This window comes from Triticum aestivum, chromosome 1A, assembly GCF_018294505.1.
Source record: "Triticum aestivum cultivar Chinese Spring chromosome 1A, IWGSC CS RefSeq v2.1, whole genome shotgun sequence".
In the NCBI taxonomy this organism is placed as follows: Eukaryota; Viridiplantae; Streptophyta; class Magnoliopsida; order Poales; family Poaceae; genus Triticum; species Triticum aestivum.
This window is the reverse complement of record NC_057794.1, coordinates 249134437-249152673: the sequence shown is the minus strand read 5'-3', so window position 1 is coordinate 249152673 and position 18237 is coordinate 249134437. Positions and strand designations below refer to the sequence as shown.

The 18237-nt window shown below is 40.3% G+C and overlaps 1 protein-coding gene across 2 annotated transcripts in view; it reads left to right on the top strand.

Annotated features, from left to right (window-relative positions):
- The first annotated feature begins 6299 nt into the window (after positions 1-6299).
- LOC123044699 (midasin) overlaps positions 6300-18237 on the top strand; it is a 35151-nt gene continuing 23213 nt past the window's right edge. For both annotated transcript variants that reach the window (XM_044467540.1, XM_044467532.1), the window contains exons 1-17: positions 6300-6771; positions 9174-9252; positions 9621-9892; positions 9976-10137; positions 10231-10379; positions 12013-12122; positions 12319-12438; positions 12605-12683; positions 12925-13047; positions 13112-13211; positions 13291-13387; positions 14123-14254; positions 14334-14390; positions 14680-14856; positions 15297-15422; positions 15773-17521; positions 18090-18157. In XM_044467540.1, the coding sequence (XP_044323475.1) occupies positions 6356-6771; positions 9174-9252; positions 9621-9892; positions 9976-10137; positions 10231-10379; positions 12013-12122; positions 12319-12438; positions 12605-12683; positions 12925-13047; positions 13112-13211; positions 13291-13387; positions 14123-14254; positions 14334-14390; positions 14680-14856; positions 15297-15422; positions 15773-17521; positions 18090-18157 (4016 nt within the window). In that variant the 5' untranslated portion in view covers positions 6300-6355. The remainder of the gene's footprint in view (positions 6772-9173; positions 9253-9620; positions 9893-9975; positions 10138-10230; positions 10380-12012; positions 12123-12318; positions 12439-12604; positions 12684-12924; positions 13048-13111; positions 13212-13290; positions 13388-14122; positions 14255-14333; positions 14391-14679; positions 14857-15296; positions 15423-15772; positions 17522-18089; positions 18158-18237) is intronic.

Sequence of the window (18237 nt, the reverse complement as noted above, 5' to 3'; positions counted from 1 at the left end):
GGTGAGTCCCTCTCCCCCTCCCTCTTTCCTGCTCCCTCCCTCTCTTGCGCTCATCTCCCCGGCGGCGCCCCTAGGGTTAGGGTAACCATTAGGCGGAGCAGCGGCGGCCGGCCCTAGGGTTAGGGCAGGCGGCGAGGCGGCTTCTGGCTTGGTTGTGGCCGTGGTGTGCCACCGCTGCTTTGTGTGCTTCTGCTGCCGCAGCTATGTGCTGTACACGAGCAAGTTGACCCTGTTGATGTTCTAAGTCATTTTGTACACGAGCTGCTTACTTGTTGTTGTATATCTCATGATGTTTGCTTGATTTCTTGCTGTTACAGGCCACATAACTCAGATGAGCTAGGTGTTGGAGATGGCTGAATCAGAGAGGGGTGAGCATGTTGTTGCAGACGGCTTCGACTTTCCTCCTTTGTTTGTTCCCAAGCCGAGGTGAGAAAGCAAAGTAGCTTATTTTTTGTGCTCATCTGAATGCACGTTAGTGAACAAACGCTAACTCCATCGTATGTTGTTTGTTATTGGTCATTATCGAGTAGGCCGCATTGGCCGCCGCTGGTGTACACATTAACTATTAGAGTAGCTCCTTATGTCTACAAGCTTGATGATGGAAGCGAGCAAGTTGTTGACAAGCATGACGTTGTGTTTGATTTTAACATTTCTGGTATGTCATGGGTTAGCTTCAATGAAGCTGTGGCACAACATATCAAAATGGGGATTGGCCAAGAGGTGCGGTTGTTTGCATTAGACACCGTTGAGAGCACTGTTGATCTTGTACTTAATGGTCAACAACTGAGTTCGCACTTTATTGGCAATCATTGGGATTTTGAGGCTAAGAAATCGTTTCTGTTAGCTGAGGTTGTTACATTGGAGGCACCGATTGCAAAGAAAGTAGGAAAGAAGAGGGCTCCCAAAAAGCCAACTGCCCCAACAAATCCCATAAAACCACCAGCTCCTAAAAAACCAGCTGCCCCCAAAAAGCCAAGTGCTCCTAGAAAACCCAAAAACCCACCAGCTCCCAAAAAGCCAAGTGTTGCTAGTAAGAAGGCAACAACAAACACTTCTGTAGAATGCAATGCTAGCTCATCTATGCTTGTTGATAATTCAAACTTGTCAGCTTTTGAGTTGGCACAGACAATGGTGAGTTAGTATAAAGTTTTTCCAGATGATATGGAGTTTTCACCGGATGATGTTGACCACCCAGCTACAATGCAATTTCAAAGTGTTTGTGATGTGGTTGATAGTAGTGAGAGATGTGAGTCCTCTGTGCTTACTCAGGAAGAACCACCCATAGATTGGAGCTTGATTGAGATAGATCCTCCCATATGTGATGACAATATGTGCGATCCTCTTGGTATTAATGATGTCGACATTCTCATAACCGAAGAGAATATGTGTGATATTCTTGGTATCAACGATGAGGCGGTCCCCGAGCCACCACCTTCTCCACCTAGTGAGGAAGTTTACATGACCGATGAGGAGGATCGTCAGCTTTTCATTGAGGCTACCATTCCTGTTGATGATAGTGTGCCACCAGAGGAGGAGATTGCATATGACAAAGAGAACCCGCAGATGTATCTTGGTGCTTTGTTTCCTTCAATGAAAGATTTTAGGATGGCTATCAGACAATATGCAATTAAAAGGGAAATTGACATTTGGGGATATAAGACTGATAAGAAAAGATATCTTGGCAAATGTAGAGCCAAGGGTTATCCATGGAGGATTACATCTAGAATAAGGACTGATGGACAAAGCATAAGGGTACTAATGTTTTATTTAAGGATTGTTATTGTTGTTGTTTTTTCTATGTTTTTCATAAGTTTTTCCTATGTTGTGATGTGTTTCTTCTTGTATTGCAGGTTACCAAGATTTCCGTGAAGCACAAGTGCTCCTCTACTGGTAGAATAAAAAGCAGCATGACATCTCAAGGATGGGTAGCACAGAGGACTGTACCCATTATACAGAGTGACCCTACTATTGGATGCAAAGAGCTGTTGGGGCATTTGGAAGATACATATGGCACAACCATTGAGTATCATACAGTGTGGAAAGGCAAAGATATAGCACAGAAAGAGATATATGGTAGCATGAGGCAGAGTTTTCAATATTTGTTTAACTTCAAAGCAGAAGTTGAGAAGAGATCCCCAGGCGGCATTGTAGAGGTGGATATGAAGATGGTTCACGGTATTGTTCGCTTTAATCGAATCTCTATGGCTCTTAAACCTTGCATTGATGGCTTTAAAGCTGGTTGTAGACCACATCTTAGTATAGATTCAACTGCACTCACCAGTAAATGGAGAGGTCATTTAGCAGCTTGTACAACATTAGATGGGCATAATTGGATGTACCCTCTAGCATTTGCATTCATTGATGGTGAAACTGATGAAAATTGGACATGGTTCATGTCACAACTAAACATGGCATTAGGTCATGTTTCCCCTCTAGCTATATGCACAGATGCATGTAAAGGTTTAGAGAATGCAGTCAAAAAAAATATTCCCTCGTGCAGATCAAAGAGAGTGTTTTAGGCATCTCATGGCTAACTTCTCTAAAAAGTTCCAAGGAGATGTGTTTGGCATAATGTGGCCAGCTGCTAGGGCATATAGGCCACAAGTTTTTAACTACCACATGAATAAAATCCTAGCAGAAGCACCTGATGTGCATGAGTATCTCTCAAGGTACCATAGCTTAAAATGGATGAGATGCATGTTTGACCCCTCAATTAAATGTTATTACATCAATAATAACCTTGCCGAGTCTTTTAATGGCTGGATTGAAGATTACAAAGAGTTGCCACCTGATGAGCTAGCTGACACTCTTAGAGAGCTAGTCATGAAACTTCATGAGAAAAGGAGAAAGATTGGAATGAAACTGAAAGGAAAAATTATTCCAGCCATCATCCAATAAATTCATAATAGGACAAGGGGACTTAAACATTTGAAAGTTGGGAAATCTGGAGTTGCAAGTTGTGAGGTGAGGGATACAAGTAAATACAACTTGCGACATGTTGTGAAAACTACCCAAAGCGAGTGCACGTGCTTGGAGTGGCAGCACACATGGAAGCCTTGTGAGCATGCACTTGCTTTCTTGCTAGATAGAAGGAACCCCAAATGGGAGGATTACGTGCATGACTATTTCTCTCTAGAGAAGTTTAGGGCAGCATATGCTGGAGAGGTTGAGCCATTGACAGATAGGTCTCAATGGCCACATGTACAATTTCCATTTGACATGGAGGCTCCATTAGACAAGAAAAGAGGTGTTGGAAGGCCTAGAAAAAACAGGTACAAGAGCTTCCTTGAAGGTGGAGATGGTGGTCCTAAAAAGAAGAAAGAACCAAAACAGCTAGGCAGCAAGAATAGATGCAAAAGATGCCACATTTTAGGCCACAGGCAGTCTACATGTCCACTGAATGGACCAAGGCCAAGGTACGTGTGATGATTTATGTTTATTTCATCACTTGTAATGATCAATGTTTATTTCATCACTTATTTTACTGTGTACTACCTGTGCAGGAAAAGAAAGAAGAGAGCACCAAGATATCCAGTTGATGATGATGCCTCAACACCGGAACCTGAAGTGGCATCCCAACAACCTGAAGTTTTCACTCCCAATAGGCACATGATCACCATGCCACAAAGTCTTTAAGGCAGTCCCAAACCAGTGACAAGAAGGTAACACATCCACATACTACAACAATGTCTATTTTAACTTGCACTTATTACATTTCTCGATACATGCAGCATGTTGGCTTCGGCATTGGCTGATGAGGCAACACATGCAGCACCACAACTTGATGTGGCTGTCACTCCAACCAGGCACATGATCACTATGCCACAGAGTCTCCAAGGAAGTCCCAATCCAGTCACAAGAAGGATGTTGGCCATGGCATTGGCTGATGAGGCGTCGCAGCAACCTACCCCAACCGTGGAGGACACCATGATAACATATGACATGGCCTCAAGCTCGAAAGCTAGAAAGTTGACCCCAAAGAGAAGGAAGTACTAGTATTGTGCTTGATCTTCTCTATGCTTTTGGTTGTAATATGGCAAACTTAGCATCCTTTACTTTGATGTAACATGGCAGCAACTATTGTGTTATGCTTTTGGTTGTAACATGGCAGTTACAATGGCCTTCTGCTTTTGGTTGTAAAACATGGCAGAAATTATGGCCTTATGGTAGATGGTGTATGATCATGTTAACTGCTTTATTTCGCTATATTGTCTTGATATTGTGTCATGGTGTATGAATATGTTCATTTGGAAATATATGTTTGAATTTTCTATTCTGTGCATACATATCTTGAAAAGTGAAATAACAAGCAAAATGCTGTCCAAATTGAGCCAATATGCTGCCCAAAATTTGAACTTTTTTTGAACAACCCAGAAAAAATTGAAAAAATTACAGTAAATCATTCATATATGTTTGACTAATCTGAGAAAGTTTCATGCAATTTGGATCATTGGTTCAACGGGAAAATGCATCTCAACTTTCAGATTAACTAGTTTGACCACATTTTGACCGAAATTTAAAAGTTGTCAGAAAAAATTGAAAAAAATACAGTAAATCATTCATATATGTGTGACTAATCTGAGAAAGTTTCATGCAATTTGGATCATTGGTTCAACGAATCTATGCATTTCAACTAGTTTGAGCAAATTTGGACCAAAACTTGACGAGGAGCAGCAGCGAAAGGAGACTCCAGTGGTAGGGGCAGCAGCGGCAGGGTAGAAGATGGATGAGGGGAGCAAGAGGGGGCGGCAGCAGCATGGCAGCAAGGGCCAGCGAGGAGCAGCAAGGGCCGGCAAGGAGCAGCAGGAAGGTGCAGGAGAGGAGGGAGGTACAGGAGTACGAGTTCATCCTGTGTTATGTTTGGATCAGAGAGGTACAAGGGTATAATAGTCCTCTATTTTGTTCACTTATGTTGTTTATTATTTACAAAGTTTGTTTTGTGTTGAAAAGTGGCAAACGATCAAAGTCCAAACAAAGAAGTGTCACCAGATCAATTACAAAGTAAGGAGTGGCAAATTATCAAAGTCCAAAGTAAGGGGTGGCAAAAAATCAAATCGCCCGAGAGAGATAGGGTTGCGCGAGCGCGAGGAGAAGAGCGGTTCGGCGTGGTCCGCTCGATTTGGAGGTCTCACTCCGTTCCGGATTTGGCCTGAATATTCGGTTCGTGGGAACGAGGGGATGATTGTTCCACTTGATAACCGAACGCGAGAACGAGGCCTTAGAATGGATTAAACCCGTGACATTCCGGCCCATGACTGCAACCAAGCACATCCTAAAAAAACAAATATTTAGGAACAAAGGGAGAATATATTTCTATAGATTTGATTAAACTTTAAAAAGCTTATAATTTATACCCCATCCATTCCCAAATATAAGTCTTTTTAGAGATTCCACCAAATAACTACATTCTACATACAGAGCAAAATAAATGAATCTATACTCTAAAACATGTCTACATATATCCCTATGTTGTAGTCCATTTAAAATGTCTAAAAAGACTTATATTTAAGAACGGAGGGAGTAAAATATAAAAATATCAAGACTTTAATTATTTTGAAACAAAGGGAGTAGTAGTAGAGTATATACAGAGGAAAAAAAGAGTTCTAGGACTCATTCGGTTTGGAGGATTTCATAACGTAGGAATTAGGACTAGTATAAGAATTTTACAGGATGGCACTTGCCACCCTAAAGAAATGACTCGCCTCATTCCTATGCGCAAAATAAGTTTTGAGGCCCCCTTTGGTTTAGAAGAATCTTGTAGAAATTTCATAGGATATGATTTCTATAGGAAAAATTTCTTTAGAGCCCATTGGTTTGTAGGAATGGAACCCTATTTCTATGGAGGAATTATTTCTATCCTCCACATTTTATAGGAAAATAAACATTAGCCTAGACTCAATGAAAAAAATCCTATAATGTGAATCAAAGGGCATCTTCTTTCCTATTCCTACTCATAGGGTTTGAGATACATGTCATCTCATTTCCTATGACTTTTCTATTCCTATGATTTTTCTACCCTATGAACCAAAGGATGTCTGAGTGGATGTGTAATTTCCTTCAAAAACACAGAAAATGAATAGTATTTCTATGAAATTTCTATACACATTTTCTACAAACCGAACGTATTACAATTTTTTTTCTCCAAGATCCTTGTTCCGTTTCTATGAAAATCCTCCAAACCGCCCTAATCAGGTCCCCAACCGAGCCGAACGTGACCGCCACGGCGCTACCTCCGCACCGGCAAGACTCGACCTAAAACCCTAAACCCAGCGCCCCCATATATACGCAACGCACACAGAAATTTGACGACTTCCCTTCCCCCCAACCGCCGTTGCCGGTGTCGCTGCCGCCCGACATGTCGCTCGACCGGAGCTTCTCCACCTCCGCCGCCCTCTCGCGCCTCCTCGCCCGCTGCCCCGCGCTCGGCGCCGACCCGTGCCTCCTCGCCCTCGCGTCTGCGCCCGCCGCACCTACCTGGGACGACGTCGCCGCAGCGCTCGCCGAGCCGCTCCTCCACCCACGCTACACCGTCCCCATCATCGGCTGCTTCCGTCCACTCGCGCCCGCACTCGTCGACCACGCCTCTGAGCTCCTCCGCACCGCAGCGCCCGCCCTCCTCGTCGACAGTGTATCCAGCCAGGAGGAGGAGGTCGGGGAGGGGGATACCCGCGTCGTTGAGTTCTACCTCTCCAGGGGAAGGGGCTTGCGGCTGCACGAGCTCGCGTGCCTCGCGCTCTCCCGGGCCCTCGACCTTGCCCCCCACTTGATTCGGTAAACTGGCTGTCGTTTCCCACGCCACTCTCGCATGATTCAATGGAATTTAAATTTCGAGTGCTACAATCAACGTGTTTATCTGTTTGCACATCTGTATTTCGGTACAAAAAATTGACTCGTCATTTAGTTCGTTATTACTCAAGTCACCGCAACACTGACCTTCTATTAGGTATGGACACACCAAAATTTCCATGCCACTAGAAATGTTTGCATTCGTTTAATGGGTCGAGTCACACAGAAGGTTTAACTTTCAATGCTTTGTACTCAGTATAAACGTCTTTTCTGTAGAATTTTGACGATGTGTGGAATCTGGCAAATCGTTTTCAGTTTTGACCTTTGAGTTCATCTGAGTCAGGCTCTGTATCAAATTGTCTTCAGTGTTCATTTGAGTTAGATTCTGTATTTGTTTATATTTTGTGGTATAATATCCCATATCGTGTACTCTGGGACCAGGTCTATTTCAACATACACGAACCCATTGACCTCCCATGTTCCTTGGGAGCGTCGCATTACATTTGACTTTACAGTTATCAGAAAAGTTAGGGGTTGCGTCACACAAAGTTCTGCATTGACACTGAGAAAGTATGTGAAGTGATATGCCATTTGCTGAGGCTATCTACAATCCTGTTAAAAGGCAACTGCTAAACACTGAAGGGCAATGGAAATCAATTTGTAGATATTCGCAGTTTGATAAATTATATTAGTGGTATCTCTTGCATTTATATAGGGAAAACAAAAATAGCTACCTTTGTGTCGTACACTACTACATTAATGAGGAAATAATGTAGAAAAGAGGTTGGCGTCACTGGTTTGAAGGAAGAATGACCCTTTGAAGAGGGTGGCAGATGGTTCTTGCTGAGGTAAAGAGGAACTAAATCAAGGAGAGGCGGTCTAGACTAATAATTCATCTAATTTTCTTAATTGTAACAGGACGAGTCCTTAGTTATCTCCAATAACCAATGCAATGTTATCAAAATAGTTAGTGCATCTAACCTCAGGTCTTAGCTAACAATAACGATGCGGTCATTTTGATCTGCCAGTTGGACAATTTTTGCTTGACCAGGATCATTGTGTATGGTATGTCCATGCTGTCCTCAGAGTTGAATGTGCGTGAAAATTTGCTGCTTCCTTTTGTGTCACTGTCTGTGTCCTGGTTATTTCCTTTAGCAACGACCCTTGGTATTCACAACAATTAACATAGATTTATGTATGATTCAATGATTTTCATGCGGAATTTACCCTAAATGATTTCTGGTGGATCTGCTGTCTATGTTTGGCTAGTTAAACTTCATTCAGCGCTGTTGCCCCATCCTGCCATTAGCCGTTTAGCCTGGAAAGTGACATGGACAGAGGTCTTCATGAAATTCCATTTCTTCCACATATATACTTTGAAAAATATGATCAAAATCTCCTCTAAAATCTCCTCTGGTCAGAATTGAGGCAATACCACGTGTACTGTCCATGCCTGTATATAGTGAGTATGGACAATAGTTACTGCATTTGACAGTCTCTCTGGGTAGGTATTTAATGGTTCACTTAAATCTTGGAATTACATGTAGCAAGTCCAAGTCACACAGAAAAACTTTATGGCAGGCTTTATTAGTTATTTTATCTCGAGAAATCTGTAAAGCTACAGTTCACTAGTCTCAGATAGGATCAAGAATTCAAGCATGCTTACACAGGTATTGTAATTTTCAGGCAGGACTGTCAGTTTACAAGGCGTTTGCATATTCTTGGATCATCAATTTTACTACTGAAATATGTATTATATTGTACAAAACAGTACCATTCAATTTGTATATGAAAGACGTTTCTAATAGTATACTTTCGGTGGCATATAACTCACATTTCGTTGATCAAAATGATCTAGGAATACACGTGTGCCTTAACAAACCAAAAAGGAGGGAGTATGTTGTGATATTATTTCACTTGGTGCTAGAGTTATTTATTACTCCCTCCGTTCCTAAATATTTGTCTTTTTAAAGATTTCAAATGGACTACCACATATGGATGTATATAGACATATTTTAGAGTGTAGATTCACTCATTTTGCTCCGTATGTAGTCACTTGTTGAAATCTCTAGAAAGACAAATATTTAGGAGCGGAGGGAGTACATCCTAAGGACTAGTGATAAATTCATTCTATTGAAAAGTAGCATGCAGTGATTTAGTGGTCTACTTCTCAGCAAATCACATAAGCCCATCAGAGAGAACTAATGGATTAGAATTCACAAGACGTATTTGGTTTATTGGTTTGATAAATTTTATAATAACTGCTGTTCACTTATTATAAATTTCATCTTCCACAGTTACATTAACTATTTCGTGCAATCATGGCATGTAAGTGATGATGAGCTGCTCTATGTTATATAATTAGCTAAAAACTGTTATTTTTGCAGACGCGTATTAAAGTATTTCAAGTTCTCTCCACCGCCATTCCAGAGACTTCTTTGTGAAGGTGTTTCATCGTTTACTAAGGTATTAATATTCATGTGGTAAATTTGAAGCCCATGTTAACTTATTTGCTTGTTCACATAATGTTACTCCCTCTGATCCATATTAATTGTCGCCTATTTAGTACAAGTACAAAGTTGTACTAAATCAGTGACAAAGTAACATTATTTTGATGAATGCAGTGTGTTAATGTGAGTTTAAAAAGTGGCAAGGTAGTGTTGCTAAAATATTTATACATTCTGTGGAGACATAATGCGATTTTTGTGCTGCATTTCTTTTTTTTTTGCATGTGGCATTACTAGCCTTTTTCTCTAGGCGCGTCTTCCGCAGAGTTCATACTAATAAACCATTTTTATCAGTGCGGTGACATGATTATTGTTATTTGCTTTCAGGGATTACATCTGTTCCTTGATGCCACCCAAGTATCATACCGGTTTCTAGAATTGGAACCCAGGGTATTTTGTGAACAATGGGACTGGTCTTGCTTTTTGGACCTTGTAAATGGTACAACTGATTATAGGCTAGCGGACGACTCACTAAATAGTGTTGTATTGGATTTAAGATGGTGTGCAATACAAATACTCGTGGTGGTTTTTAAAGCAAGTGATATGGGCAATGCAAGTTTTGGTCTTGGGGCGGATGATGCATTTACATGTTTACTGAGGTTCCTTTTCACACTCTGTTTTAATATTGTTTTCTCTTGATGTCGACTTCCATGTCTCAATGGTACACTTATTGATCTTGTAGATGGAAGGAGTTTTGCACGGACACTTCGTTAGAGAAAGCCTCTTTGTATCTGCAGACTGAGGAAGGCAATTCTAACATTGATTTAACTTCTTTGTCTGATACTTTGTTGGATTGGTCAGAGGTTACAACGGGAAAGGAATATAACATTGGATGTAACATATGGTATGAGCATTTCATTTCATCTAACTACAATTGCTCTATGGCTTGTTAGATTCATCTTGCTTATACAATTTCTAAGTGGTTTTTCTCTGTTAGTCCGTTTGTGCTCACTGCTACTATGCGCAAGAGTCATGAGGTAGCTCTGATGGCAGTTAGCCAGAGGTGGCCTGTACTTCTCTATGGTCCGGTTGGAGCGGGGAAAACCGCACTCATTAATGAGTTGGCAAAGAATCACGGGAATCGAGGTATATATCTGTAACCTGCAACTGGTATAACGTTTAGAAATCTGCTAGAAGGTTTTATGCAAGTTCAAAACTACCCTGAAGGTTCTGCCCAATTGATTTTTCTATAGGGTTATGTACTTACTAGCACAACCGCCCGTGCGTTGCAACAGGAGATGTTGTTACCTGTCTCTGAAAATAAAATTCCTCCGACTTATTTCCGTCCGTCTTCGTCTCTTTGTCCCAGTCTGTTATCAACATCTCCTAAGCCCCATTGTCCTCCTTCCCGCCTCTATTGGACGATCATGTATACTCCAGGCAACGAGCTTCTTCGCATTCATTAATGCAGCCTCTCATTGGAATGTGATGTTTCCTCGTGTAAGTTGCATGCTCAAATGAGATAGAGGAGAGCACATAGTTGTGATGGTCATTGCATGTATAAGATGGTGTGGAGAAAGAGGTTGAGAGTATGCTTTAGTAACATCAAATAGAAGCCATGCATTGAAGTAATAATTCTAATTAGCTAGCACAAAAAATCTGCCCGCCACTTAATTAGTCTGAATCATGTTTACATAACGTGCAAGTATGCATGAACCCCTTTCTTAATTATCCCACACTCCTTTGCTATTTACGCAGCATACATAACGTGTCTTAGGAATCTCTCTTAATTGTCCCTCATAATTCACAAGCACGCATTAGGAATCCTATTATATTATGCAGCAAGCATTCAAGCATGTCTAGGGAAGGAATGTTTCTTAATTGCCCCGTTTAATTGCCCACCATATTTGTCAATCATGCATTAGGAATCCTTTTTTTATTATTTCATATAGTATTGATTCCTTCCTTGCCCCATTTAATTGCACATCATATTTGTCCTTCCTTCTTTTTTGAAAATCCTTCCTTGCTTCCCTGCGTTGCAAGCTGGGCCAACATACAGCCAGAAGGGCCAAGTCTTTGACGTACCAGCAGAACCGTAATGCTTTTGACGTAGAGTACAGGAATAGTACCACCTCGAATATATTTTAAACTCAAACTGAAAGCGTAAAATCACGGAAAGAAGCGTATTGTGACGGTGAACCCACGGAGTCAATCCGTGCTTTATTATTAGGGAAAGATATATGTATAAAAGAGAGTGCACATGGAAACTGTTGCGTACTCACCTGTAGGGAGTATACATGGAAACTGTTGTATACTCACCGGTAAAGCATTCTATTGTCTGCTAATTTCTGACTTGAAATTTGTTAATATACATGTTGGCCTGTTTATTCCAGAAAAACATGTACAGCCAGTATTCAGTTTTGTATACAACACAATCTATTTCACTGTTAATGTGTTGACACTTGCACTTGACAATCAGAAAGGGGAAATAGAGGTTCGTTAGATATTTATATCATGAAAATAGCTGCATAGGAATGTTGTGTTCCAGCAATAGAGAGGTGAACTCCCTGTTTTATCATGCAGTACTTGAGTTAAGCCAAACCCATGGTCTGCACTTGTCATAGTAAGTTTGAATGAAAGTGTTCTTTCATTGTAATTTTGTCCATTGAAAACTATATCTTCTAGACACTTTTGGAACTCAACTAATCATGTCATCCCTGATACTGGTAATTCTCAGTGCATATTTTTACTAAGTGCTTATTGCCAATTATGTTTGCAGTACTTTTTATCCACATGGACGAGCAAATGGATGGCCGGACATTAGTTGGGAGTTATGTTTGCACTGAAAAACCTGGTGAATTCAAGTGGGCTCCTGGTTCTCTCACACAGGTCTGTACATGAGCATTACTCTCTCTCTCTCCCTCTCTCTCTCTCTCTCTCTCTTTATGTATGTATGTATGTATGTATATGTATATAGGTAAATTATCTGGGGCACCGGTGCCTTGGCACCTTGATTTGGTCAGACCCTATATATATTTCTGGGGGATTGTTCTCACATATTTATCTTTACCATCTTATGGGTCAGGCCATTGTCAAAGGGTTTTGGATTGTGTTTGAAGACATCGACAAGGCACCCACTGATGTGCAGTCAATCTTACTACCCTTATTGGAAGGTTCAAGCTCCTTCTCAATTGGGCATGCGGAGGTGAAATTGCCTTTTTCTTTTAATTGTTTAACGTAATTATAACTACAATGCGACTGCAAGAGCTGTATTATTTCTGTTGTTAAAAGTACCGAATATGTGTACATTTTGATGAATGCCACTTGCCTGGTGGTGCTTACCAGTTGCGGATTTTTAATTTCTAACGCAGGCAGTTGAAGTTGCCGATGGTTTCCGTTTATTTGCTACTGTCACCACCTCAAAGCATGATTTTTCACATGCCCTGGAAGGTTTGTCCATTTGATTAAAATACTGCATAATATGTCACATCTTGCTTTACTATGCACCACAAAACATTTCTGCCCATAGGTGTGTACTTGAAAATTACATAAAACCAGAGTCGTGATACAAACTATTCAACCACAGAGTGATAGTTGTACATTTTTACAACCCCACAACTTCTCATCTTCAATGAGCAAAGTAGTGACCTGTAATCTGACAATCATTCATTGTTTGAATCTTTTCAATCAGGGAGGTTAACCTATAGTGGCCTGTGGAGAAAAGTGATGCTGGGAGAACCTAACCGTGAAGACATGGTTAATATAGTTAATGGATGCTACCCAAGCTTGGATACTATCTCCTCTAAACTCATAGGTAGATAGAATTATATTGTCGTTTTTGTTGTTGTGAATTGTGTAACTAACATATCTCCATGTAGATACCTTTGAGAAGGTCAATTCTCTGGTATCTTACCAGTTTGGTGGGCTCAACTTAGCTGGAGGTTTTTCTGATGGCATTCTACACAGATTCTCATTAAGGTGCATAATTCTTGCTGTTACAGTGTATTTCTTATTTTAACATTCGATGAGAACAATCCTTACAATCTTCATTTGTTAGGGACCTGCTCAAATGGTGCAAGAGAATAGTTGGAGTTGATCTCAACTTTGAGGGTCTGGGACTTGCATCTAGTGGTTACCAATTCATCTATTATGAGGTTTTTGTTTTCTCTTCCTTCTAATATGTATTTTGACATTCTACCTGTGGCTACCGGCCCTTGTCATTGTGGGAAGCCTGCAGTCAAATGTTGTGACTGCATAGTCAAATGTTGTGACTGCATAATCTAGATTTGTCACTTTTAAACATGTTTTGGTTTGCCCTATCTATACTCCAATACCATTATAACTAGAATTAATGTGATGAAAACCAGCTTGTTGAACTTGCATCTTGGACATGGTTGAAAGTATTTTTGTTTACGAGTATCCGAATGCGTGCGTTGAGAAGAAAAAATGACTATTTGATTATTCTGCTTTTATGAATGTAATAACACTTTGAGAACTGAACCATTGTATAATTCTTCATCATCAGACATGTATTTTACGATCACTTTGGATGCAATACTCCAAAACACTACTATTCTTGGAGTTGAATTCCAATCCCATGATACAAGGCCAATTGTTGGCAGCTAAACTTTGTCTACAGTATTTTTATTTAAGGATATAGTGTTAATGGACTTGCAGTATGGTTATGCTGTATAATGTAGAACAGTACTGCTGCCTGTGAAAAGGCACCTACATAAAGTACATGGTAGGAAAGATGATTTTTTTTTGATATGCACTCATGTTGCCATGCCATTTTCCTAGTGGGAACCAGTGATTCATAAGAAACAACTTCCCATGGGGATACCATGAGCTTTCCAGGCTCTCAGTAACCTTTGTCTTCCTAAATCCAGGCTGCTGATATTTTTGCTGCTTCCTTATCATCTCCGGATAAAAGGCAATATGTAGCAAGAGAAATTGCTAGAATATTGGGTTTATTTCATCAGGCAGAAACCATGCATCCTACCGACAAGCCCATTATTCAGGCATGTGTAGCAATTTCTTATCTATAACACATGTTTTGTTTATTTGGTTTTGACAAAATTAATAGTTCCTAAAACACAGGCTCGGCACACTGACTTGCAAGTTGGCAGAGTTACTCTGCAATGCAGCGACAAACCAGTAATTACTATTCCTTTCTTTAGTACATACTCCCTCTGTAAACTTTTATAAGACGTTTTAGGTCACTACAGAGGTGCTCCCTCCGTTCCTAAATGTAAGTCTTTGTAGAGATTTCACTATGGACAACATGTGGATGTATCTAGATGCATTTTAGAGTATAGATTCACTCATTTTGCTCCGTATGTGGTCCATAGTGGAATCTCTCCAAAGACTTATATTTAGGAACGGAGGGAGTATTATTTTGTAAGCTTCTGTTTGTTTGCTCACTCTGGGTTTAAAAACTATGCAGGCATTAATTCAGAAGGGGCCTTTTGCTGATATTCGCAGCGCACTAGATGTTCTTGAGAGGGTTGCATGTTCAATAAAATTCAATGAGCCTGTTCTTCTTGTTGGCGAAACCGGCACGGGGAAGACTACTCTCGTGCAAAATCTTGCTTCCTGGCTTAAACAACCTTTGACTGTAGTGGTACGGACAAACAGTAACAAATTACCTTGTGTTGAAAGCATAACTTGTTTACCATTGCAAATCCATTGATTATCAAATTTGTTACCCAGAAATTGATTGTATCTGCTTATGCTGGTGCAAAAGTTTTAATATTGTGGAAAGGATATAATCTCCTAAAGCACCTCTACACCATTCAGTAGTGCTGCCCTGGCTACCATTTGCTTCACCAGTGGCCATGGTGGAAGTTGGGCACAGCAATACAGCATGTGTCAGTGTTACTGTTTGCAAATGTTTGAAAGGACAGAAGATTATCAGCTAGTGGCATAAAATCTGTATTTCCATTTTTGCCATGGCATAAAAAGTCCAAAATGTGTTTCTCTTTTGTAATTTATATGATCTAGCGGGGTCGCACAATTTTTGAGATTTGCAATATACTAATATCTTGTCTTGACATCTTTCAGAACTTAAGCCAGCAAAGTGATATATCTGATCTCCTTGGTGGATTTAAGCCTACAGATGCTCGGTCAATATGCTTTCCTCTTTATATGGAGTTCAAGGATCTATTTTTTCAAAGTTTTTCTAAAAAGGTGCGGCCATTGTTGGCTTCTTATGGTTTTGCCCCGTACTAACCTGCTCAATGTAGCTTACAGTTAGCTTGGGATCTTATTGTTTCTAATATTCTAATAGATCATAAGTTTAAGATGCGCTTACCAAGACAAATCTTAAAAATGTTATTTTGTTCAGCTTAAGACATATAAACTTTCTTTTTGTGGCTCGTGGTTTATTGCAAGGTTGGCTTAAGCTTGTGGGTGAAGTGAACGATAAGTTGCATTATTGACCAAGATTATCTTGTTCATAAGCCTAAGATTTGCATACACCATGCAAGCCATAGAGATCATCTACATTGATTTATTAATTGAATTGTTTGGTTGTTCAGGGGAATGAAGATCTTTTACGTTATTTTGATGTATATGCAATGGAGAAGAATTGGGTAAAATTATTAAATTCGTTGGCGAAGTGTGCTAAGAATGCTCATAAGCTACTTGAAGGGGGTTCCAATAAGAGAAAAAGGTCTTTGGGTGAATGGGACTCCCTTTTTTCCAGGCTAAATGTTGCCCATAGTCAACTTGGTTCAGCAAGTGGCATGTCATTTCAGTTTGCAGAGGGTGCTTTTGTTTCAGCTTTAAGAAATGGCCATTGGATTTTGCTTGATGAGGTCAACCTTGCACCTCCAGAGACTCTTCAGAGAATTGGTGCTGTACTGGATGGAGAGAAGGGCACGCTGTGCCTTGCTGAAAGGGGTGATGTGGATTATATTGAACGTCATCCTTGCTTTCGTATGTTTGCTTGCATGAATCCGGCAACGGATGCTGGGAAAAGAGAGTTGCCATATGCTTTTAGGAGCAGATTTACAGAATGCTTTGTTGATGATCTCATGGATGATGATGATCTCCGTCTTTTTGTCAGTAAATATTTGGATGGTCTGCATACTGCTAAAGGAGTTATAGATAGCATTGTTTGTTTCTATAAGGCGGCGAAAAAGGAATCTGAGGAGAAGCTGCAGGATGGAGCCAATCAGAAGCCCCAATTTACTCTGAGATCTCTTTCTCGTGCATTAGGTTATGTAAAAATGGCAGAGAAATCTTTTGGCTTCAGAAAAGCTCTTTATGATGGCTTCTGTATGTTCTTTCTTACAATGCTGGATGTCCCTAGTGCAAAAATCATTAAGAACTTAATAGTATCTCTTTTGTTGAATGGAAGAGTGCCACCAAGCATTTCTTTTGCTGACTACTTTGTTGAAAAGCCTAAGCAACTAAATGATTCCGAATCAGATGAATTTTTGTCCAGCTATGTGTTAACCAGCAGTGTTACTGAGCACATTGTCAACCTTGCCCGGGCTGTTTACATTAAAAGATATCCTGTTCTCCTGCAAGGTCCAACATCAAGTGGCAAAACTAGCTTAGTGAGGTATCTTGCTGCAAAAACTGGCCATGAATTTGTCCGCATAAACAACCATGAGCATACGGATCTTCAAGAATATCTTGGTACGTATGTCCCTGACAGTCACGGGAAGCTTCAGTTTCAGGAGGGTGCTTTGGTGAAGGCTGTACGTGAGGGGCACTGGATTGTGTTGGATGAGCTAAATCTTGCACCTTCTGATGTTTTGGAAGCTTTGAATCGGCTGTTAGATGACAACAGGGAGCTGTTTGTTCCAGAGCTTCAAGAGACTATTCCTGCTCATCCTAACTTTATGCTTTTTGCTACTCAAAATCCACCTGTGCTCTATGGGGGACGTAAAATGCTGTCTAGGGCATTCCGCAACCGTTTCATTGAAGTGAATGTTGATGAAATCCCAGAAGATGAGCTAATCACAATTTTGGAGCAGCGCTGTATGGTTGCTCGCAGTTATGCCACAAAAATGGTTCAAGTTATGAAAGATCTGCAAATGCATAGACAAAACAGTAGAGTGTTTGCCGGCAGACATGGTTTCATTACACCAAGAGATTTATTCCGTTGGGCCAATCGGTACCGAACATTCGAGGGGAAGTCATATGAGGATCTGGCTAAGGATGGGTATTTACTTCTTGCAGAGAGATTGAGGGATGACAATGAGAAAATAGTTGTTCAAGAAGCATTGGAACGTCACCTACGTGTTAAACTCAACATCCCTGATCTATATAACTTGGTAAGTTGAATCTTTCTATGGCGTATGTCTAACTATTCATTAACTTTCTTTCTTCTATTCGATGTCATGGTAGATGAAAGTCCACTTTTTTAAAAACACTTGTGGATAAATCATAATGTTGCACTGATATCATGTTATATGGGACTTGATACTAAAATAACATGATTTAAATTTCTGAAAATGCGTGGATGCTGCTTAGCAGGTATTCAATGTAAAAATGAACTGGACTGTTTTTCTAAATGTGAGGTACTAGAAGGTGTCGATTTGTAGTTGATGTACATGTATGAAATTTTGCAATACATTGGAAACTATATGCTGACATACTCTACTAGAGGACGGATGTTATTTGATGGGCGAGGATTCTCATTCTAGAAAATACTTCTTTGTTCTTTTGACATTGTTTGCTCTGCAATGACCTTTCCCTGTTATGTTATTTATTAATGCAAAAAAATATTGAAGTAGAGTTTCTGCATGGCATATTTATGCTTTTCTGTATGTTGATACTTGTTTGATGATTGCTGCATGGCCTTTGAGCCAGTCGTCTAATTGAGTGTTTTTTTCTTTGCAGGAAAGCATCTACGGGGAGAGCTTATCTTCTCATGCTATAAGACAAAGAGTACAAGAAAGCTTTGGACAGTGAGTTCTCATTTACTTTAGGCTACAGCATGTGTTTTTGCCTTCTCCGCATCTAATGCAATATCTTTTTGAGCTTTGCA